General features: G+C 35.9%; 1 protein-coding gene across 2 annotated transcripts in view; it reads right to left on the bottom strand.

Annotated features, from left to right (window-relative positions):
- Positions 1-25867, bottom strand: part of ANKRD28 (ankyrin repeat domain 28) — a 123599-nt gene that overhangs the window by 12605 nt on the left and 85127 nt on the right. For both annotated transcript variants that reach the window (XM_064444327.1, XM_064444326.1), the window contains exons 7-20: positions 23926-24068; positions 22568-22780; positions 17550-17628; positions 16995-17109; positions 16493-16575; positions 13989-14052; positions 12627-12695; positions 10910-11050; positions 5253-5364; positions 4597-4623; positions 3620-3694; positions 2143-2344; positions 615-702; positions 51-168 (exon numbers count right to left, since the gene is read on the bottom strand). In XM_064444327.1, the coding sequence (XP_064300397.1) occupies positions 51-168; positions 615-702; positions 2143-2344; positions 3620-3694; positions 4597-4623; positions 5253-5364; positions 10910-11050; positions 12627-12695; positions 13989-14052; positions 16493-16575; positions 16995-17109; positions 17550-17628; positions 22568-22780; positions 23926-24068 (1529 nt within the window). The remainder of the gene's footprint in view (positions 1-50; positions 169-614; positions 703-2142; positions 2345-3619; positions 3695-4596; positions 4624-5252; positions 5365-10909; positions 11051-12626; positions 12696-13988; positions 14053-16492; positions 16576-16994; positions 17110-17549; positions 17629-22567; positions 22781-23925; positions 24069-25867) is intronic.

Here is a 25867-nt window from a genome sequence, read left to right as displayed (position 1 = left end):
AAATTAATATGCATAGAACTGGAATGGAGAGAAAAGGAATATTCTCTTACCCCTCTATGTAATGCCGTCCTTCCCCACTTATCTTTGGCATCTACATTTGCTCCTTTGTTAAGGAGTGAATAAACGCAGTCGGTGTGACCATTGAGAACTGACAACATCAGAGGAGTCCTAAGAAAAGAGTGAAATAAAGTGTAATCTACACGGAGATTTAACAGACTAGCACTCAGCTGAAATATAACAACTACTATCCTTCTGGACAATGCTGTTAAAATTTACATCTTCTCTAGCACTACTTTTGCTCCAAGAATGCCACTCATATTTGGTTCTTAGATGCAAGAAAATAAATTAATATCCCCTAATTCAGAAGTCCTGATTAAGTTACTAGAATCCATTTTTTCAGCATCTGGGCAATAAGACACATTTTAGCTTCATCCCAACCGCACATTTTTCACTGCCAACACTATGTTTATTGCAAAATACAGTCTCATGTGTCCTAGTTCAGATATCATCTCCCTTTATAGTAATACATTAAAAGTCAATGTAAAATATTTAGTTTTTCCTTTTACAAAATGCAATAACTTGTGAAGAACAGAATGTGTATTGTTTAAACTCACTGTCCATTTCCATCTTGAATGTCCACTGCATTCTGTGGTTCTGCATTTCCTATCAATAGCCGCAAACATTCTGAGTGACCATTTGTAGCTGTAAAACATGATAAAAATAGGAGTTTTACATTAATTGCCTCTGAGTATACAGCTCAGACAGAACAGTAACCTGCTCAGACTAAAGCCCATTAGCTTGAGAACCCACTGTACAGCTTTACCAGTGTTATAACTTAAAACAACAAAAAAAGAATATTAGAAAATTATTCCAGAAATTACATATTCTCAACTGTATCGTATTAAAAGTATTGATTCCAGCTGTCAGTTGCCAACAGGTATTTGTTTTTTACATATAAATGAGGTTGCACACATTAACTGTAATTAGAATATATGCATTTACATCTACAGGAAGGAATAATTAAATATAGTAATTACCATAACTTTTGCTTGTTTTAGTGCACAGGTAAACACATACCCAGCCAATCATAAACAGATTTTTTTAGCAAGTGTGGCATGTGCTCAGTTATGAAACAATAACTGAAATCACATTTAGAAAGAGGGGAAGGAAATGTAATGCATAGAAGTAATGAACCAAGCAGTTAAAAAAAGGAAAAAGAAAAGAAACAAAAATTTGAGAAATCGCATTCAAATGCAACTCATGAAAGATAAATGATTGCTTGTTGGAGGGGAAATTATTTCTGACATACAGCTGCTGTATTCAGTCTGTATAAGAACAGTGACAATTCATGCTTCTCTAGCGGACATAAATTCTAACAGAAGTTAGGAGAAGCTAAATCAAATAGAATAATACAGCTTGTGCTCATGGACCACAAATTAAGTGGTTAGAATGATGATGTTTTGTACATAATGCTCTTTTTACTGCAACATTTCTATAACACCATAACTACAAATGTCAATTTAAATTAGCCTATTTTCAGAGAGAAATAAAAATAAGGAAGTAGTATGATTGCCAGACTTTGAGAAGGGTTGGCTTACAGAAGTTTTCTAGGAAAGGCAGTGAGAAAATACTGTGAAGGATTGCTGTTATTTTGAAAACACTCAGGAGTAATTTAAATCCTTGGAAAAAGACCAAAGTTAGTTTTCATGTCTCTTCTCAAACTGACAAAATTCTCCAAGACTCCAGTCATTTTTCAAATTAATTTACTGCCAAGACAGGCAACACAATTCACGTATCTACATTTGGGCCTACAGTTTGGGCTGCATGAAAGACAAGGAAAGAGACAGGAGCATGTCACTAACACCTGTCAGCACAGCTAGCCTAGCAGTTGAATGGACAAAGCCAACGCACCCTTCCAGAAAGAAGTGTGGAGCAGCGCTTCCCGAGCCAAAATGATATGTTGGGGTTAATACCAGTTTCTACCCGCAACTGCTTTGTTACACTTTTCTCAGAGTAGCATATACCTTAAAAATCATCTATTCCTAAACACTATTTCTTAGAACATTAATGATAGAGATGCCTAAACATGAAGATGATCCACTCCAACATTTAAAATTTTAGAGGTTAGCATTTAGCACATACCTGCAGCATGTATTGGGGTCCTCTTTACAACATAATCTTTCACCAAGATTGATGCTCCCTGATTAATGAGCACATCTACACATTCCACGTGTCCCTTAAAGGCAGCAAGATCCAATGGTGTCCTTCCGTTATTATTCCTTACATCGAGGTCCAGCAGTGACTGTACCAGCACTTCCAGAGCTTGATGGTGGCCATGATAGGCCTAAAAGAATAAGAAAATTCTTCAGTTTTCCCGTCCTTCACATTTTTCACTTTCTTACGAGGATTACATAAATGAAACTGTGAAGATAGTATTTTTGTTTTAACATATGGAAAAACTACTGATGCAGCATGAAAGTAGTTACAATAGTTATGACTAATTAAAAAACTCACAATTTCAAGCAAGACGGTTGGTGTGTTTTTCTCCATTTTATCCTTTCAGTCAGCAACTGAAACTACTTTCAGAAATCATCTGTCTCCAATTTGTATAACTACTGGTATTTTGAATACTGCATGTTTTATTGCTTCACGTTATAGTTAGATCACCCTCAGATTATTTCAAGCAAGGAACATATGCTAACTTAACTAAATCCTATTAGTTTTTAACATAAAATATTTAAAAAAGAAAAAGCCAGTAAAAGTAAAAAGAATTCAGTATAAATAGCTACAGTTAACAACTGATGAAACAGAAGGGAGTTAGGGGATAAAACAGTTAAAAGATCAGAATGGATATAAAAGGATAAAAAAGTAGTATAGAGAATACTCTGCAGGTATGTGTCAAGAAAAAGTGTCAAAGTTAGTAAGAAACATCTACAACTATGGTTTTATAATTTCCATAATAAATTTTAAATGTATGCTCATGGATACATAACCTGTACCCCCAGACAAAACTGATTACCAGGAACAGTCTCTTCTAACTGCTTTCATTTACCATTATTAAAGATTACGTTTTACTTAGGCCATGTATGTACGTACTGCATGAGACTTAGGCTATTTTCAGGAAGTACATTGTGGTTTTTCAATTGCTCGAAGTCCAGTGAAAAGATGAAAGCTACCTATTGAGCTGGTTACTCTGTATACTGAGTATATCTGTACAGACGGTTTCATCAGGTCCTCTCCTACACTACTCTGTGCAAATCCTTCTTCAAGTATTAAGGACAAACATTTCCCATACTAAACAATGATGAAGGTTAAACAATTATGATGATAAAAAAAGTCATAATTACTTATAGAACAAGCCTTCTAGAAGCTTCATTAGTATAAATTATAACATAACTCTGAATTAAAAGATTCCAAATAAAAGCTGTTCCATGAAGCAAGTTTCAAGTGAAATGCAAAAATTGCCCTGTATAGCTCATTCAGGAATATCATGTACGATATTTTTGCATTTCATTTATTGTTATTGACATACTTTAAGAAACATCCAGAATGAATAAACCTATGTCAACAACTGCTTGCAATTAGATGAGCCATCATCACTAAAGAAGGAAATACTTACAGCTAAATGCAGTGGACTTATAGGTGCTCTGTTGTCTGAATCATTCAGCATGTCAGTACCTGATGTTTCCATTAGCTTAGCAGAGAGAGAAAGTCAGAGTGAGCGCAAAACCCATCACCTTTAAAAACATTCAGCAATAATTGCTACAGTATACACAGACTGAAAAATAAAGGAAGAAAAACAGGAAGAATAATATAGGATTACAGTTTCCTTAGGAATTCTAGATTCCCTTCCACCCTTTAAAGAGCTTGAACTGCAATGACAGCAACCCCTCCCCCATATTCATCTCCCAAGCACAGTTGTGCTAATTAGATTGTGCTAATCTAATTTTTCCTGAAGCAGCCATATGAAATAATATACATGAAATGCAAACAAGGGGAAGACAATGACAGGTGAGAACAGCTGTAGGAGGGAAAAAAACCAAACACACAAATAAACAAGTAAGCATTTACATTAGGGGAAAAGTCAGCAAGAAAACAGTATGAAAAGCCAGAAGGCAGGATTGATTTCTCAGAACAGAAGAACACTTGCCAAAGAGAAGAAATAGACCCCCCAGAGGCACAAGCATTATAAAACAGGATTAAAATACGTATATACATTTCTATTTGTTACTTTCAGATGTGTTCTAAAGTTTTTATTCTGGGTCTTTTTCAAGACCATATTCATTTTAGTAAACTAGTAGAATTAAAACATTCAAAGTGTTTGAAGAACACCAAATACATTCAGAACACTAAGTTTTCATTATCACACTTCTATAACATGGTCATACAAATGTTTAACTAAAAAAATAAGTGGCTTAAAAATAATATCATATTTTAAAATTCTGAACTGCAATTAAATCTGAATTGCAATTGAAATTAAATAATATATCTACACATTGAATAAATGGTTGAGTCTAAAAATAAGCAGTATTTTTAAAATTACATGTTCCCTTTTGCTGTACAGTAAGAAATAACAGTGAGAAATAACACACTTACAACATCTAGAGGTGTTTCGCTTGCAATCTGCAATTCAAAACAATAAAAATACATGTTTGAATACATTTGAATATAAAAGTATAATTTGTATAAATAATAAAGTTGTATAACACAGAAAATAAAATTAGCATAGTAAATAACATACACATTTTTGCAAAAGGATTAATAAAAAACTACCTGAGGCTTTATTATCTAAAACTCTATCATGTGGCGATTAGTTACTGAAACTATGTGAATTTTTAAAGGTACCCTTATTTTACAGGTTTTTTTCCCTACATTTTGATTTGCTCCTTCAGATGACATTGGTGATATTTCTTAACACTTCTCAGTGGGATAACCTGTGGTTATTTTATTTCAGCCAGCAGGAAATAATTTAGCAGCGTACTCTAAGTTAAGAAACAAAACAAAACTAATATCCCACATACTCAACCACTTATCTTAATCTCAGAACGATTCATCTTTTTAAGCCAGCATCTTAGCTCCTCAACTTGCCCCCATTTTAAGAGTACCAAGTGCTTAAATATCCTCACGGGGCTGTAAAACACTACTGACCTAGCTTGCAGATGAAGAACCAAGGTAGAGGGAATCCCCTAGCCTCTGCATCATATTCTGTAAAAGCAGCTGTTACAGCTTTCATCTAAGATACGTTTTCTTACCAATTCAAGACATAAGCGATGACCATAAGCAGCTGAATAATGAACTGCATTGTATCCTTGCTTGTCTCGGATCCCCGGATTGGCATCATTTCTTAGCAAGTATTCCAGGCACCTATTTAAATTGACATATGCAACCATATATCTAAATGTTGAATTTCAACTTTACACTAAGTGATAAATTGTTCCAGTTCAACTGCAGAATAGAATACAGCACACAGGAACACTGATTTAATGTACAATATTGGCTAGGACTAGAGAACACCTAACTCATTACATCAAGTGTTAAGGTCAATCACAAAGCTTCCAAAATTTGCAAGAATCCTTCTCTGCAGACATCCTGCATCCTCTGAATTATCTGATTTGGTTAAAATTAGTATTTCATGGCTATTTTCCTCCTAGCTAATAAAACCAGAGTCACCTTTGTTAGTATAAATGATTACTATTTTTGTATATTTTTCTGTATCACTACGTTCTTCTGTACTTAATACAGAAGGAAGAAAACAAATAGCTGAGCTCTTGGTGGTACGCATCCAAGAGCCACACACACACACACCTCCACTACCAGACACTATTTTTTTTAATATAACAAACACACTTAGTTGTTGGTATACTTGTACCCTACCACACCTTACACCAGCTTCAACCACAGACACTCAGCCAGGAGGATGAAAAATAGGGTATTACAGTAAGCTCCCTCTCCCTATTTTTCTGTTTTTAAGAGACTCCATGCATGCACACTATTCCAACCATTAACTTATTAATAATTTTATGTTGCCCACAATTTCAGCAACATTTGGCAAAGCCTACAAATAATGAGAATGAGAACTCTGAAGCAGAATTCACCAGAGACTTAAAAGGTAAATTGATCTAGACTGGAACATAACAATCTCAGCTTCAAGAGCTTCAGGATAACAGGATAAAGACTGGTGAGAAACTAACAGCCCCAGAATAATATCAGGTTATTTTGGAAAAGTGTTCATGAGCCTGTGAGAGCCCCCAAACACACACACAAACACTGAACAAGACCAAGATTGTACACAGCCTCTAAAATTCTGAATTAATAGAGTAGGAAAGGAGGAGAGACTTCAGATTTCTTACTGACAGATTAAGATGATTCTGGTCCTTAATTTGTCTCAGTTTGGTCAGCTAGGATTATGAAGGCCTCTTCATGTCCTACCTTAAGCAGAACCTTTATGATCTGAGAAACTGCACATACCATTTTACCTGATAACAGAACCAAGACTATGTCTGATTCATAAAACTACCTGACTTGAGAACAGAACATCTGGTACTTCACAAAAGGCAGATGGATTTCAGATGCTTGGATCTGATCTCCCAGTCTGGGTTCACCAAAGCTGAATTGATTCAAAACCATCTGCTAGTATACTGAATGACTGGATCATTTGCTTCCAGCAGGAGAAAAAAAGACTTCATGACATCCCACTTGCCAACGCTGCACATTGCAAGAGAGACCCAGGCACAATATTTTTGAAGAGAAGACCAGAAAGCGCTGCATGTGTTCTACACAGCTCTGAGCTCAAGAACACCCATATGAAATGGTCAGTCCTTTTGGCCCAAGATATCGACGATTTTCTTAAGTATTATCTGCTTATAAAGGATCATCTGTTATGATAGAGCAAAATGAAGAATGGAAAGGGTAGGTCTTCTCACCACTTGAAGACTGCTTGACCATCCAGTAAAGGACCACCAAGCAGCTAGGGGAACATGCATCCCAGAGAGGAGTGAGATTTGTAAGTCTTGTGAAGTATACCATGAAGCTACATACTGCTCTGCAACTAAAACACAGGTAAGACATCACTGAGGTAGTAGTACATTCAAACGCAATCGTATCTCCTACGACTTGGAACATATCCTGCAATAAAAGGGCTTTCTAAAGACTGGACTAGAGCTAAACAAAACCTGTCAGGTGAAAGTTACCCAACCTCTGTATGGCCACTTCATCAGGCACAAGTCCAGCAAGGGAGAGTGACATTCCAATCCTTCTAAAATGGGTTGTTACAACTGTTGGTTTAGGACTATTTATTGCTCCTGTGGCAAATCGAGACAGGAGAACCTTGCATTGATAATAGTCCAGGAACACCTTTAAGTGAAGCTACTTTGTACACAACACATACTTTATATTATAGTTTGAAAGATGAATTCTGTAGGTCAAGAAGCACAAAGGTATGCCCTTGGAAGGCAGAGGTGTTTATAGCTCGTCAGCATCATGACCTTGAACTTGCTGGTGAAGCCACATGGTTTTCTGAAGTGTACCACAGGTCACCATGCCTTCTCTCTGGGATTATGAAATATTTCTCATTTATCAGTTAAATAAAAAGCAAGTGAAGCTGAAAAATACATTATCTTGTTAAATCCAGCTTGAAATCTTTCTTCCTTAGCACAGTTTATCTAGAAGTCCTGCAGATTACCATTACCGGTAGTGACAAACGGGCCAGCTGGATAAATTGACAATATGAGGGTTTTAGTTCCCGTTTATCTCACAGGAAATTGTTTGGTAGAAGTTAAAGGAAATGTCAACATTTGCAGTTGTATGATATGGCTATGCTGTGATGTCATGTGAAAAGCTTGCAGTGGGATATGGCAGGTTTAGATTTGAGAGGCAGGAATCCTAACACGGCCTCTGACCAATGCCATTAAGAGTAGAAACTTGATCATTCAAAACCCTGAGAACATTCAAACCTTGGAGAAATACAGGCAGAAATTCTGCAAAAGCAGCCATCTCCTGAGGGAAGACAGCATGACCCTGCAACATCTGAACTCTTTGTAAGTTCTTTCAAGGAAGGGCACTGTTCCATCTGCTGATTCCAGGCAATTTCATCATCTGAATGAGATCCAGTACCAGCTGTGATGAAATGGAAACACATTTCAACATGAGTAAGACAGTGGTACTTGGTCAAGCGCCTGATAACCTCATGTGCGACAACTGCGATTTGCTGAAGACCACCTGACATTTGCTTTTCCATCCCAAACAAAGGTGGAAAGTAACAAACCAGGTGAGTGAAGATGAAAGCTGCAAAAAGCTGCAGGAAAACATGAACAAAGAAGTGTCTAATTACAAAGTATACTCTGTCTCATTACAATGTTGAGAAGGACAGGAGCAACACCAAGGTGCACTCTCATTTTCATCACTTTGTGTCCAGCATAAAGGAGAAAAGGACTTAGGTAGGTAGTGAAAACAAGTAAAAATTCTCCAGTTTTAAAGAATAATATATGTAATAGAAGATGTAAGTAACTTTACACCAAGTTCAATGTATCTAATAAAAAGCCACCTGTAAAGCATATCTATGTTTTTAACCAACTAGTTTGGGTTTTATTTGCCTAGTAAAAAAAGATGCCTCAATTCATTAATGCCTCCTGTGCTTGCATATTTTTATTTGAATTGAATTGGGATGAGAGTTCTGAGAATCCAAAGACAAGTCAAGTTGTCCCATCAAGTGAGAATTATTGTCTCTCCATTTCACTTGTCCAATTGTCTAACTTTCTTCATTAATTTTAATCAATGGTTTTGTATTAACATGCATTGCTCATTAATAAATCTCAAACATCACTGGCCTTGGCTATCTAAATTTCTGTACTTGTGTACTTTTCTGTACCAGTGGGGTCACAAAAACCACAATACACTAAATACACTGTAGGAAGCAGAGTCTACTAAAAGTCCTTGAGTACCCCTTCTTTCCAATGCAACACAGATAATTATTTTTGGTGTTTCTTCTCACACAGGGAAGAGATTAACTTCGCATCTTTTGCATACTTAACTGTCCTCAACAGGCCTCTTTAAAAAGAGATTAATCAAACTTCCTGAAAGCCCAAATAAGTTAAATTTATTTCCATTTGTTGGTGTACTGTCTATTAAATAATTCTAACATAGAGTGTTTTTTCCCCCTAAGATGCTGCTTAGTTAACCTCATTCTGCGATCATGTTTCGCTGTCTAGTCTTGTCAAAATGAGGCTTACTGGTGTTTGCTCCAGACTAGAAGCATTCGTTAAAGATACACAAGAAACATTTCCAAACAGGAAAATAATTTTCAACAAAAACATCCTTGTCCCTAAAATCTGTCTTTAAAGACATCTGAACAAAGACTATAAAAATGCACATAAGTATCTTTGGAATTTCTATATAGATAATTTCCTGACTTTTTTTTCCAGGCTTTATGTTCCAACTCAATAATCATTTTTAGCTTCATTCCTATTTTGAATATGAGCTGAGCAGTACTGGTTTTCCAGCTGTTACTAATCATCTTGCTGCATAAATATAAAAAGCTTCTCCTCAGGCCATTCTGCTTCGCAGCCTGTCTTCCAGAGAGCCAACTGTTAATCAGAAGGGCAATATCACATGGGTTCCAGAGACGGTTCTTTGAGTTATATCCCAAAGCTCTGCAGTATTGCCATCATCATTCTTGCTCGTGCCTTTCATAAGACAGATGGCAAAACGATGTCATCTGAAGAACCTTTATAGTTTGGAGGTTTTCAGAGCAACTGTGAAGCTAAAATTAATCCTAGCTCAACTGTAAGAGGGCAATTAAAGTAAAATTGTCTCAGCAAACTCCAGCAGGAATTGAAAGTATATCTAAAAAGCAGCAGACAATTTTGTTTTGAAATTTGGCTTTACACAAAAAAAGGCATGTACTTTAAATATCAGTTAAATGGCCATGAAAGTATTCTTTATTTATCCTTCAAAACCCAGTCTGTAACTTATATACCACCTCGCTCCTATTGCTACCTCTCCTTTCAATAGGTGCTGTATCAAAACAAGATGATGTGCCACTAAGGAGCACTCTTTTCAAGTGAAGGTGTCACTGTATGCATTTGAAAGGCAATGCTGCATGTGAGCTCGTTTTAACCTGTGTACTTAAGTGTGTGCACATGCAGGCAGTACTATTCTCAAGTCTCCTCAATATATACAATGCCTGACACTTAGGTAACCTCATCAATTTTGTGCTACCTATCTAGGCTTTGCATGTAACCATTGAAGTAGTTAATAACTGGGTTAGATATGACCATTAGTTACAAAACAAACATATGCAAGAGACATGGATTTATGAAAGTTTCTGGATGCAAACATTCCACTAACAAGAGATAGCTGTAATGCCAAACATGAATAGTTTAATCAAACACCAAATGATTAAAACATCTTATATTGAAATGTCGAGTTAATTTCTATCCTGATGTAGGCCTACTGTAACTCACAGTCTAGTTTCACAGTGTGTTTCTTACTAACTACACAGATTTTGGGGCAACATTAAGAACCCTCCATAAAACACACCATCCTTCATCAGAATTAGATTTTAAAGCAAAATGACCCTACTGCTCACAGCTGTCATAACCCCCACAAACGGTATTCACTCAACCACTACACAGCAAGTGGGATTAAAAACTATTCCCAATGAATTCTTGAATTAGGACATCTGCATAATAGGACATAACTGAAAAATTACAATACATTTTACTACTGTTAATTTTTCCCAGAAATATTTGTTACATAAAATATTTTCTATACAATGAACAATCCACTGTCAAGTTGAATCTTTAAAAATATAAAAAAATGCATTTGGCAAATCAGAAGGCAGAACACACACAAAATCCACAGCTCAAATGTTTCTAAGGAGAGAGGCTTTAGTGTAAAGTGTGCCACTTACTTTCCATCTGTGTCTGATGCAGCTGCATAGTGCAGAGGTGTACAACCCCTCTCATCAAGGTCATTCACACTAGCTCCAGATCCCACAAGGGCAAACAGGCACTGATAATTACAATTGGCAGCAGCATAATGGAGTGGAGTTCTTTAGTACACATTTAAATAAAAAGTACAATGGTAAATAACAGCAAAATAATATTATAGAGACAGAAAAAGCAAAATAAAATTAAACTTAAAACCTCCCTACATTTTTAACAACTATTTGTGGTGAACAATGCATCATTACAATATTAAAAAATTGGGCCTTTTAACAATGCAGAACGATATCTAGGGGATCTATTTGCCAGCCAAAATATGCATGAACTTTGTATTAAGGGAAGCTTTATATGAATTTTCTTATGTAAACATACAGAGTAAAATCCAAGTTTACATTAGAAATATTACTGAAGTAATTTCAAGCCACATAGGAAAATATGGACAAATCTAAGAATTGCAGAGCAACTAAACGAGGTCAAAATAAAATACAATTAAAAAGTAGATGTTTTCGACAAGCAGATCAGAATTTTGTCTATGAGAGGCAACCATTATTTATTTTCAACTGTGCTAACATAGCAGTCATTGTTAAAGAAAACTTTTTGAAATATACCATGTCTTGTAACAAAACCATGAAATACTAGTACTGTAGTACTAGTAGAGTTACATAGTCTCAGAGGAAAGTTACTCCAGCTTCAAATACATAAACAATTCTCTAAATAAACCAGTTCGGATAAAATTTCAAAAGGACCAAGATGACTCAGAATTCCATTTCCTATATTTAAGAAGAGATTGCTACTATAAATATCTCAATTTGAGGAGACAGTCAGGCACTTTAAAGTGTCCTACCTCTTCCCTCCCCCTTAAAATTACTTTTCCCCGTTTTTCTCAATTTTTAGCTATTTAAAAATCTTTTTCCTCTCCTGAAATAATTGCTTTATGTAACATGCACGTTAAGCCAAAACCCAAACCAAATTAACAAAAAAACAACTTTCAATGGCAAAAGTTGTGACAGATAGTTGTTCCTTTCTCAGGAAATAATTGAAGTGGTATTTAAAGCAAGATACAACTTTGGATCCATAACATTCTCCCCAGGTCTACTCCTGCCATTCACATCCTGGAAAATTGTATTTTCCATGATGTGATGGGAGGTTTTACACAAGTACTGATCATGCCATCTAAACTTAAATAATCCTATACTAAAAATAGAAATTAATGTAATTCCAAGAGTTCAGAGCATGAACAAGGAAACAGGAAGGGATGGATATAATGAAAGGAAAAAGGTGAAGCAGTTGTTATAAAATAATGTATTTTTAAATAAAAAGCTTAAAAATAGCAACAGATTTATAGGTTTGACTAATACATTATTTAGGAAACATCACTAATGTCCTTAGATGAGAGCAATTTAAACTCATTAGATCCATGTTATAAGCAAAAAAAGACTCAAAAATTACAGTTGGATATGGAACTCAGTCTTTAAAAGCAAGGGTGAACACATACTTAACAAAACACAATGAACAAAACATGTTTGTACCTTTCAATAACATATGCTAAAGCAGAGTTTATTAGAGACATCGTATCTTAAAAAACATTTAAACTGGAACACACAGACTTGCCCACATAGCAACATGCTACTGCTGTAATATTTTTAACAGCCCTTTACAATATACGTATCTAGACTGTCTTACCTCCCAAATCTGTCCTTTTTGTTGAAGTCTGCACCAGTATTTAGCAGAAGATTTAGGCACTCCAAATTCCTGTTAAATTAATGCAATATTACTTGTGATTGCAAATCCTATTTCCTTAATATTGGCCTCTGCAAATATCAGAACTGCTACAAATATACATCTCATACATTACTTTTAATTGAGCTGAACTATTTATCAAAATTTTCATAAGATATATTTTTGCATGTAAAATAGATTTAATAATTGCAGGACCAAGCCAGGAAAAAATACACATTATTTCAAGTCCATATCTAGAAATTTTATTGATATAAAATGGCATGCATAAAAGCACATAAACATTAACCTAATTTAATAGAAATTTGAATTCTTTAAAGCAAACAAACAATGTACCTGCATGTTACATGCTTTTTCCTCCCAGGATTCCAGCTCAGAGGCAAGTTTTTTAATGTATGTTTTTAAAAGCCAAATATAAGTTGCAACATAAATATTTTACTTTTTAGTGTAATTAATTTTCAATACAGTATGATCAATATAGAGATGTACAATACTGCTTAAACACTATCTTAGTAACTTTCCTAAACTGGAGATGAATGAGGGAATGTGTCACAAATTATGTGTTTTATATGAAAAGATAGTATTTTAACCTTAATCATTTGCAACAAGGATGTATCTATCAAGTCTGACTTAGAATGATTACTTAACAGTATTACTCAAACAACACTGAAACAGAAAAATGAAAATATCAATATCATGGAGTTCTTGTGTCCCACAAAGTGTATCATGAAATTTGTTACCCAGTTCTTCCAGGCAATTTTGAGTAGCTGCTATAGAAAACCTACAATACAATAACAATAATCAATATGGATCACAACTCAAATGATGAGCAAGTAGTTCTGACTACTTCATCCACCTAAACTCTGGAATTTAATTATGGTTTCTAATTTAGATTCATCTTTTGTTTATGGATATAGTAAAAAACCTATTTCCCAAAGCTACTGTTCCTCCATCTCATGTCCTACAGTGATCTTCGCTGGGCATGCCATTTTTGAATGCTGTAATTTCTAAAAATTGTATCATCATCCATGGGAATTTAAAATAAAATTAAGTTCATCCCCAAGCATAAACCTAAGGTAAGGCTGATGATACTTGGACACTGTACTCCAATAATTACTTATTGAGCTGAATATTTAATTTATTTTTATTCTTTGTAGATAGTATAAATCTTGAAATTATTTCCATGTTTATATAAACTCCAAGGGGAGAGGGCAGGAGAAGCACAGAGAAGAAATAATAAAAACCAGGAATCATCAGCAATTGAGAAAAGAACACTAAATAAGAAAGCATTCATGCTTTCTTACATACCCTCCAGCCGCGGCTGCATGAAGACAAGTCCTGCCAAAGTCATCTGGTGTGTCAATGTCAAAACCTACAAATCAAGTATTTGGTAAAATCATTATGTAACACCACGTTTCACAAAACTGCCCTCATCTACTCTTAAGAGAAATGCTTGCTAAGCAAACTTAACAGCTATGTGGGAAAAAAGCACTTAAGCACTGAAAATGTACATCATTTGAAACACATCCTTGCTACTTGTAATATTTTTAAAAACAGGCATTCAAGTAAAACTGAAAGGGACACAGTAAAAGAATTAGCTACACTGAGGCAAGAGGATGTATTCTTTCCTATCCTATTTGCCTGGTAATATTTCTGTGTAGTTTAGTACTGAATATGAAATATATGAAGTTAATAGGAAAATTTAAGAATATGCTAGATTTTCAGTATTATGCAGAGATTTTTCTTCCTTTTTTTTTTTATTTTTTTTAAATAAAGAGGGGTTGTTAGCATTACTAAATCCAGAAGCTATTTAAATTTCATCCTTGAGTTTAGCCCTTCAGTCCCAGAGAAAGAACTTTGTTAAGCTGGAGTGAGGACTGTAAAAAGCAATTACTTACAGAGAAGCCCTTTAGAGAATATTGTCGTTTTTCTCTTCCCAAAAATGTGTGAACTACAGAACTTCAGATCTGAGATCACAAACTTTAACTGCGCAATTCAATAGCTAACCATATATGCTTTGCAATGAAGATTACTATTTAAATCAGGTTTCAAAGCTACATTTTTGGTTTGAGACAACTACTATATTGTCCCAAGAGTCTTGCTCTTGTGTAACAAAACTTATTCATTAAATCTCCAGTTTTTGTACTTTTGCCTGGGAAAGCAATTTTTCTTTTCCTTTTTAAGAACTGTTCAACAACGGTAAATAGCGAACAATGCAGCATGTGTTATTCAAGAGTACTACTATTCAAGACTGTTTTCCTACTCCATATCCCCCAAAACAGGTTTTGTATGTGCCACTACATTCTCTTCCCTTTTGAACAGGCAGTGATACACAGCAAACAATTTAAGACAGTTTACCAATCTGTTTTGAAAAGTAGTCTTTGATGCCTTTCCACATCCCTAGGTTGCTTGTCTAACACCACTAACTGCTTAAATGTCGTTCAGTACTGAGACAAAAAAAAAATAAATCTGTAATGTGTTAAGGTCTGAACGTGCCTATTAATAAATTTAAAAATCAGAGATTCTTAATTTACATAAATGAGACTCTTACTCACAAAACCAAAAGGGCACATAGTCTGCAGATACCAATCCCCACACCAAAAGCATGTACTAATAAGCTGTTAGCAGTGTCTACTCTTTCCCATCTGAAGGCTGAATGTACTCTTCAAGTCCTTATCTGCTCCAGGTTAAATTTACATCCAGGTTTGCTCAACTCATGTAAAAGTCACAGAAACCACTTGCAAGTCTTCCACAGGGATTCCTTTGCTGTACTGAATCTCCGGTAAGGATGCAGCCCGCAAAGCACCGTGTGCAGAGAGGAGAAAGAGACAGAGCACTCCTCATTTTGAATGCATCCAATTGAAATACAGTCAACTATAGGACAGTTCTGTCCTGGAGTGAATCCTTGCATGCTTGTCCATGACAGTACAGTGAAATAAAAAGCCTTACCGGTGGTAGTTTTAGTTATAGTCCTTTAGTTCTTCTCCCAGGCTTCCCTAGTAGAAAGCTGGGGAAGCAGCTTCTTACTCTTCCTTTTCCCCAACCCTCTGCCCCCTCCTTTTCTTTTTTCAAAAAAACATCAAGTGCCTTCAGATTAACGTAGAACCATTTAGTTTATTCTTCTGTTCCTGAACCTTCCACAATTATTCCGACAAATCTACTTTCTCAGAATTGCAACGGTTCAAAGAGCTCAGAATTCACACCAGAGCAGACTCTGGACAACGAGGGAAGTAATAACCTTACAACCCTCTGCAACTTCAGGGAGGAGTCAAACAATGAAAGCAAAGTGCAGTTCGTGTTGCATTTAATTAACAATAAATCACCAATGCAACAGTTTCTTAATGTAGCAGTCCACAGAGTCTTCAGAGCTATTTATTAGATGCCTACTACAGGAACAGACAGGAATGGACCTTTCTGTATTAAGCTAATGACATCATGGAAGGGAAATGGAGGATGCTCCATGAAATCATTTAAAAGAACATTAATCTTTCTCCTTGAAGTTACATTATAGTCTAAACCAGTCATTGCACCTCTATGACCAACTTAAAATGCACAAACACAACACTTAAAAAGTTATAGACACATTATTTCAATTTGGATTGAGGTTTTTTTTCAATTACTTCTGGAAAAGTTTGCATTCATTTTAACTATGGACTGTGCATTAAAAAAACAAGCACTAGCCCCAAGCTACTAGTAAACTATAAAGATTTTTATGTATTACTAAATTAAGACTTAATTAAAAGCTATTGGATGACATAAAAAATGAAGTACAAAGCAGCCGTGAGATTCTTAAAGAGTAAAGAGTATCCTACCTGAAGAGAGGAGCTTTCTGCAGCAATCTGAAAATCCACTTAGTGCTGCCAAATGGAGAGGAAACATCCCATGTATACCCCGCCTAAGATACACCATAATCAGGTATCACAGTTTCATTACAATTAAAAGAAAACAAACATGACTGTGTGCCAGAGTGCCCGTGCACGGTGGGTTCAGCAAGCCACCTGATTAGAATACTGAGCCATAGGAAAACCACATATTAAATGCTTTCTTACAAGCTAGCAGGATACATTAAGTCAGTGCAACAGCCCATTAACTTTCAGAGCTTTTACTTCAAATACCTTAGAGGAAAATCTAATTTTTTTGTAAAAATTGTGAGGTACTGAGTAGCTGCTTAGAAGTATATTACAGGATAACGCACAAACTATTTCCTATTTCAAGTCAAAGACGATACTAAAAAAAAAAATCATACTAGTGTTAATCTAATAAATACATTTCTAAATTCTCTCAGCTTGCATTCATGTCAGTAAAGTTACCTACTTTGCAGTGTCAGCACCACTCGTAATCAGAGTGTTGATTAATAGCTCATGGCCATATCTCGCTGCTATATGCAAAGGAGTATTTCCATTCTTATCTTCACAGTCTATTTCAGCTCCTACAATAAAAAGTAATTACTAAGTAAGAACATACATTGGCACTCAGATATTTTTGTTAGAAAACCAACACTGATGATAATGTAAGCAGCATTAATAACTGTCCATGAATGACTACTTTAGATTTCAAATCTAGTACTAAATACCACCAAAAGCTGTATAATAATAAGCAGAGAGAAGCATTTTATTATGTAACTATATGGGACAAACTTTCTGCATCCTGGATTATGGAAGAGAATTTAATATATTTTCCTGCGTTCTGAAAAATAAATGGTTCCCCAGTGTAACTTATCAAACTTTATAAGCAGACATGCCAGGCTCCACCACTAACTGAACTATTACTGGATATGAAAAAAAATTCAGTATGTTGTTATCCATACAAGAGGAGGAAAATATTTGTAATACTGGAAAGCCAATGACAACGCTCCCTCCCACTTTTTACCATTTCGAATGATGGTTTGAGATCTTGAAAATCTACCGTGGATTGCTGTCATGTGCAAAGGTGTTTTCCCATCTTTACTCTGGAAAAGAAAAAAAAAGTCCAGTGTTTACTTATGGCTGGTAACCGTAATCCACCACAACTGACAAAAAAAAGGAAAAAGATTGCTCTTTTACTTTCTTCTCCCCTCTCTACTCCCTCTTTTGAATTGTTTCTATGCAAAACGGATGCTGGCACTGGCAAGTCAGCATGACATGGCAAGCTTTCCAAAAGAGCTGCTCTTAATCACTCTTCCAGCTGTGAGTGACAACTCAGTGATGCCTACTCACTCACAGTTGCTGCTTTAGGATAATCACTCTCAAGAGGATGATGACAGCACCCAACTTTAGCAGCAAGCCTATGCCCAACTCCTCCCCCATTCAAGTCTAAAACAAAACAATGCTTCTTTGAGTTTGTTTCTTGAAAGAAAATAGCTGTATTTACTGTAGAGGTTTACCAGTTGTATTAGAAGACAACGTATTAAAAAGCTCAGGTGTTTCATGGAAATTTCTATAAAGTGGTATTTGTAAGCAGTTTATTATAAACCACAAGTACTCCTAGGGTAGAACTATTCAGCCATAATTAGTACTATACCTTTGACACACACAAAGTGCACTTAGTCATTCACCCAGTGAAGATGTTCTTCAAGTAGACCAAAAGTAATGCATAAGGGAATTCCAGTTGTTAACAGCACAATCTCAACGCACTTACAAAACCATTTTTTTTCTGCTATTACTACTTTAGGATGATTCCCCCACCCCCCATATTTTATCATCACAGGCAATGGGAAAGCTTTACTGCTGCACGAAGTTGTTCTACAAATGCACACAAAAAATTGCAAACACGACACTCTCAGAAAATAAAAGCACTCTTGGATGCACATGCATACCACATCTTTAAAAATTAAATGCTGGCTTTGAATAGTAACTAACATTCTAAAATTTTAAAAGGGGAAATTTTGAGAAAGTAAGGAAATAAATTAGTGAAGTAACAGAAGAATTTAAGAGCTCAGGTAAAGAAGCCTGCAATCTCCCTGGCTCAGATATGCTAAATCTGTATCTCAGAGGAAGGCTAATGAAGAGTAAGAAGATGGCGCAGAAAAAAGCAGATCCAAGTCTCAATGAGCACCTTAAAGTACCTTACAAGGACCTAAGAATAAGTTAAAGTGACAATATTAGAAAGTATGGAGCAATGTGGTCAAGTGAGAGCCTTCACAAGACATCTTGAGTTCAAGATCTTGCAAAGAACAGCAAAATAAGCTACAAAATAATTTTCCAGTTGTGAATGAAAAACCACAGTACAATCAGTAACAGATTTTTAGATTTACTCTGCTCAAATTTACTTAAAAATGCACTTAATGTAGATTTTTAAGACAATGGATTTGATTATCCATAGCGCCTCTCTCTAATCTAACAGTCTTGGGTTCCTTTGCAACACAGGAATAACATAACATGCAATTGTCTATCAACATGTAAACATTGAACAGATATAAGATTAAATGAAGACGATAATTTTCATGTTGAAGCTGAACTGCTATGCATATGGTTGCATTCAGAATTCCCTTCTTAGACATTGTCATTCAGGAAGGATATACAGAATTAGAACCAGTAGCCAAAGAGTTCTTTAAGCAATGAAACAGCAAGGCTCCATTTATTGAGCAAAGTACTGTTTCCTGAGATGCCAGGAGGTTAGACTGCATAAGCAAGGAGGTATCTTCAAAACTTTTGCTTCAATTTCCTTTTTTTATGCCTTTAAGGTCTTCTATCTAAATATTAAATTAACTACAGCTGTCTGATTTTACAAGATCAGATAGGATCAGAGCACATGATAGAACAGCTATGGGCTAATGATAACTTTTGTTGTCTTGACTGAAACTCAATCAAGTGTGGTAATAGGAAAGAAATCACCCAAAACTCTATCACTAGGGAAAACATATCCACAAAATACTTATGATCTTACTAAATTTGTTAAGAACAGGAATTGCTATTAGAAAGAATTAATATACGGCACAAAGTGTTCTATCAAGTGATTACTCAGATATTAACTGTACTTAGACTACTGAGCTTTACTGAGGGTCAGGGGAAATGTGGGTCTATCATGTCACAGCATTCCTCCAAGTTAAATCTCCCCCTAGTAGCAATTCTTATGTTCTAGTATCACCAATGGAAGTAAAATACTTCTTCTATTTAGGTCACTGAATTTTCAAAGCAGCAAGGGGGCCCATAAAACAATTAATACTGTCCCATTACGTATTCATTTCAATGTGTTCTTCCATGCATGGAAATATGAATAGTGAGGAGAGAGGGCTGCAGTAATGAGCAATGTTTAACAGGCTTTGCTGTTCTACAGTACTATAACTGACACTGACAAAGCTACAAAAACAAGCATGAAATGTTGTCCTCTGCCTACAGAGGTGATAAAAATCATGTAACTTATTTCTACTGTTTCATTATCTTCTGCTACATAGTCCCTTTTTGAGATGAGGCCAGCATCCACAGATATGCACAAGCACTTACCCTCCATCTGCCATTAAGAATGAGTTCCCTTTTGCTCTCCCCACTAGGTCATCCATAGCACAAAGCGCCCTAATAGTACTGTCTAGTCTGCACCTAGATTACCATCCATACCCACTCTGTTACATCCGAAAACACAGAAGCAGTTGCACATAGGAGGGAACTACTGAATCAGATTACACAAGTAATATTATTATGATAAAAAATAAATCTTATAACAATTCTAAGAACTACTTTGAACTTCAGCCTCAGTATTTGGAAACTGAACAAGCTTGGTTTCAATAAATAGTAAGAACACTCTAAAGGCATCCCATTTTAACTCTATAAATTATTCTTAGCTACACAACATATTCTAATTCAACTTCCCTTTGCTATTTTTTAGGGTTTGTTCTTCTAATTAAATCCAAGATTTATCCTTGTAGGCTTTTCCAGGGAAGCCAAAACTGACTTGGAAACAATTTTCTTTTGCCTCAGTTCTAGCACTTTTCAATGGTGCAACTGGTAATTTCCACATACAAAGTAAGTCTGTTCACACCTTCGGGTGCAAACTCACAGGCCAAATTCAGTCATGCTGGTATAAATCCACAGAAATTCTATTAAGAGATTTGCAACGGAGACACATGTTGGTGCGGAAATGGGATAAATGCTGTTTTCAAGCTTAAAATTGCTTAAAATCCAGCACAAGCCTACTTGCTTAATTTTGCACTTAACAGTTTTGATAGATGCTTACTAAACCAACACATTTTAATTACAGCCAACCTATAGCTAAAGCTACTAACCCTTTCCACTGTGAAGACATTTTCTTCTGAAGCAGGCTAACTTCAGTAGGCAAATCTTTGCTAAGCTCTTAGACTTCGGCTGAAATTCTCAGCTCTCTGATATGCTTCAGGTTGCATTTCCCAGCCCCATCACTATCATGTTTCAGAAAAAATGATTCTGTCATCTCAGAGTAAGCTTAAGAGAAAAGCTGGGTTACCCACACTAAATCTTCTGTGGATTTTTTTTAAAGTTACAGAAACCAACAAATCTATACTTTGGATCGCATAACTTAAAATTGAATGGGAAGGAAGGCAACAATACATCTCTCTGATGTTAAAATATCTTTTGTCACCTCCAAAAGTTCACCCACATCATAAACTTCAAAGAATTCAGGAACTTTACCAGTCACTTTGAAGATATTAGCCATTCTTTGCACAATTTCTAAGGTTATTCAGTGTTATAACTGACTAAATGTAGTCAGCATCTACAGTGTATACCATGCATAAAACAAAGATTCTTATTTTAAGTTCAAACATAAATGTCATAGTAATCTTCAGTGTTTAATTATCCTAATAGACTGTTGGAAGATTTTCATTTTCATTCCTAGCCTACAATTAAGGTGTATTTGAAAACGAATAGCCAAAAAACCCCAGCCACCATTACTTGCTGCACATCTTTCTGAAATGAAGCCCTCCTGCTTCTTCTACATCAGATATATGCACAGTCATGAACCATTACACCCCAGCATATAGGAAAACAGTCATTCTTTGCTTGGTAGTATTTATGTTTCTCTTCTGTTCTCCTTTGTTTAATTAACATATGTACATAATCATTAGCATATTTAACCTGTCAAGACACCAGATACTGCCACTGAATATTTCTGAACACAGTTAATTTTTCATTACTAGAGTAAAAATCAACTTAATACAAAAACAGGAGGTCTGACATCTCTCTCTCATCTCAAGACCTTACCCTACACACCTGAGAAGATAATAGAAGAGATAGGTTATAGTTTGCTTTTATGCTAGTGTGGATTAGAAACTCTATCTACCGTAAGATGGGACTGTAAGGACTATTCCACAGCCAAAGGCTTGTGACCAAGTAGAGATGTAAAATGTATACTGACTCTGATCACAAAGTTTTGCTGGAGTAATTGAAGGAAATAGCTGTTTAAGGCTTTCCACTGGCCTAATCTACTTGCCTTTGTTTTTTCAATACACCCTTCTCAACTCTCCCTTATTAATTAGATCGTAGGATCTTACATTATCAGCTCTTCAACCGCTCCAGCAATTAGCCTGTTCATACACATTTCCCTGAAATATCCTTGATTAAATGTTGCAATATATTAAAAAAATGTTCTTTTGCATTTTTCCATATGATTTGCTCTTACTCATATGGATAGACTAGGGAAGACAAATTATGTGGAATTCTGACATTTAAATATAATCAAGATTGACCAGACAGTATTGGCATCTTTACTTCTTATCCTTTTGGGCTATTTACTACATCCCATCAAGGTTTTCAGAATCAGATCAAGTTCTCCAAAGCAACATACTGGCTCATTTTCTCTATAGTACTTTTCAAAGAAGTACTCCATCGATCAGTGGGAACTTCTAAACATTATTGTTAACAATGATTTTGAAAAATTACCTCTGATAAAGATGTACTGCATCTCTTTAAGAATGAATGGATGAGTTTGGATTCACCTACCTTCATATTTACATCTGCTCCATTACAAACCAAAAGCTCTAAACACAATGCTCCACGTGTTGACGCAGCAGCAAAGTGCAAAGGTGTAAAACCCTTCTCGTTGATTTGATTTACGTTAGCACCACAGTCTATGAGTTCATTCACTACAACATCTTGCCCGTTGTAGCAAGCTACATGGAGAGGAGTATTTCCATAGGCATTTGGTTCATTCATCTATATCAGAGGGAAAAAAAACCAAACTGAAGATTAGTTAGTAGGCAAAAACCAGTATTACTGCAGCATTTAATTATGACAAAGAAAAATCTCATGTCATGAGACAACTTCTTCGTTACAGTTTGGAACTCTTCAAAACCAGAAATTAAAAGCAGGTTCTGGATATAGTACTCTCATTGAGAAGTGTGTACCGGAAAAGAGTGTGACGGCTTTACAAGTGAGCCAATCTCCTCCAATTGTCTCCACACCAGTTTCCCGTATGCAATATGCCACTTGACAGAAAATATGTGGAAAAATATGTCAACAGTGGCAAATTGCGCAGACACTACAGACTACGCACAGCATGGACCTCAGTAATTTTTCAACAGCATTTGTGGGTCTCCATTAAAAACAGAGGTGAAAAGGACTTTTTTTTTGGGGGGTGGGGGGGGTGGGGGTGGGGGGTGGCAGGGGAGCATATAGAAGTAGAATTCGTTACTGTGCACAACATAATACTGAACTCTCATCTACTTCGCATGATAGAGCTTTGGCTGCATTCTCCAGCCTTGTAAAACTAACATGTGATGCACAATGTAGATTTCTTACACAGTTTCACAGTTTGTTGTTAACACGCTTTCTACATGCAAATACTGTATAGCCTTTTAATTTATTTTGCATTTCAATATTAATATGGCCTACCTTAGTGTAGTGTTGAGGTTTCTCACAATTTTTAGTATTTCCCAAAAATTATGTGGTGTAAGAAAGTCAGTAACATCTATGTTTTCCAAATAACTAAAGCAAAAGAGTTTAATTTCCTGCAGTTCAAAAAGGATTGTGTGGCAAAGCTAGGAACGGAATTCCTATTTCCTGAGTTCCGCTCCAATGAACTAAGAGTAAGAAGCACCAAATGAACAAAAAGCCCTGCTAAATACAAATTTATTTCCAAATAATTGTGCAAAATCTGCAAGGCTTTTAAGTTACTTAGGGGAATGAGGTTTTATAGCAAAAAAAAAAAAAAAAAAAAAAGCATGTGAATGAAGACCTTTGCAAATACTATTTTCACTATATCATAATTTGCCCCCTGAAACAAACGGCGTGCTACAATACTAACAAGAGCGTTTCAAACAACAAAAAAACATGTATCACTTTGTTTAACTCTTCCTTACATCAACTCCAAGATCTAGGAGATATTTGACTACACCAATCATCCCATTAGATGCTGCAGCATGTAAGGGTGTATACGATTTCTTGTCTTTGCATGTCACTTCAGCTCCATGGGCCACCAGTAATTTCACAACCTCAATATGACCTAAAAGAATAAAAGACAAAAAGAATGAAGCTGCATTTTGTATTACCCAGCACACATTTACAAACTTAATAACAACTATTATAACATAAACAAGCCATTCTTCATTTAGACCTAATCTGGAAAATAAAGAATTGTTCTTCATGAACTATAAAACCAACATAAAATATTCATCTCCAGAGGAGGGTATTTCCACATACCCCCTCCAATAATCATAGTATTTATTCTGCAAAGAAGTCTTGTATATTAAAAAAATCTTGTCTTCTGCTTACACAGAAGGGTTATTTGGGAAGATCTGAGAACTAGAGAGGTGAAATAACTTTGTAATTATTAAACATTTACTGCAAATTTCTGTTAACAACTTGAGAGAGAATGTGACTGTCAGTCTTCCACCTTCACCTCAACTACAAACGTGCCCATTAAGGTTTTTAAGGCCTTCAGCATAAACTTTGAAAAATATTACACAAACATGAAAGGAAGAAAATATTCTATTTTTGAATAAAGATATATCTCCCCAAAATCCAACATCCTCTATTTGCAAAGCCTTTAAAATGTCGACCCAAATCAAACAGCGTTTAGCAAAGCTCTATTTTCAAAACTGACTCAGGCCTCTGAGGAACTGTAGCCTTTTGAAAGCATCAACTGTTCTCTTAAGTCACCGGGAGGAGCCTAAGAGTCAAGTGGGATCATGGGGAAGGGATGACCTGGGGGAAGTTCCAGGTAAGAGGGCAGAAAAGGGAAGGGAGGGTGGGGAGCCCACCCTGAAGTAGCAGGCAGTCGCTCTCACCGCCAGCTTTGTGGCTGGGCCAGGGACCGCAACACCGCACTGCCGCTGCAAAGGGCGGCCGACTTTCTCCTTCACTGTGCCTGCATGCTCTCCACTAGCTTGCATGCAGTTGTGGTACTGCGTGCCAAAAGTAAAGCTATGAAAATGGGGTAACCAAAAAAAAATCTGTCATTCTTGCACCATTGTTAATTAAACTGCAAAATAAGTCAATCACTGAAAACACATGGATAATTATGACAAAGTCTGCAGAATAAACGAGCACACCTCAGTTAAACAGACCATGATACATTTAGTGTTTTACCTTTGTATCTGTCCCAAAGAGACAGATGTGGATTTCTTTGTTTTACCTTTCAAGTGACACCCTTACACCTTAGTTAAAAGAAGTGGTGAGGGGCACACTGAATACTTACACTTACCCAGTCAGACATGAAAGTAAAAAGTTATCAAATCCAGCCTTCAGTTTACGTGCTTCATAAAAAGGGAGGGTCTTTGCTTTTTCAATGACTAAGAGAATTTGCAAAAGTTTGAATAGGAAGTTTCTACCCAAAGGAATACAGACAAAGCTATTTTGATAAACATTCAGTCACCATGATACCTATTTTATGTTCATACTCAACAACATAAAAAGCAATATTTCACCTAGCCGTCCAGTCAGAAACATAGGGTTTACCAGTGCGATGAGAAGTGCCGCAATATTTCAGTTCTGAATTACTTCAGTATTGTAGGAAAGAACAGAAAGAGAAATGTAAACATGATACTCATCATCTGACTCAGATATAACGGGGACAAGAATGAAAACAAGTCCTACACGAGAGACAGAGGTATAGCAGATATTGAAAGCAGAGGAAGGAAGGGAGACACTGAACAGTGACAGAAAAGCTTTAAAGAGAAGAAAAAACCCCAAAAATCCCTGACCTGCATTGAAAGTGCAAGCAGCAATCAGTGGAAGACACTCAAACAGAAGAGCAAGGTACTTGAAGTGAGGAGCGCTGAGGAGACATCCTGATACACAAAT

This window comes from Phalacrocorax carbo, chromosome 2 (assembly GCF_963921805.1).
Source record: "Phalacrocorax carbo chromosome 2, bPhaCar2.1, whole genome shotgun sequence".
NCBI lineage: Eukaryota > Metazoa > Chordata > Aves > Suliformes > Phalacrocoracidae > Phalacrocorax > Phalacrocorax carbo.
The sequence above is the reverse complement of the archived record's forward strand: the minus strand, read 5'-3'. Positions and strand labels throughout refer to the sequence as shown.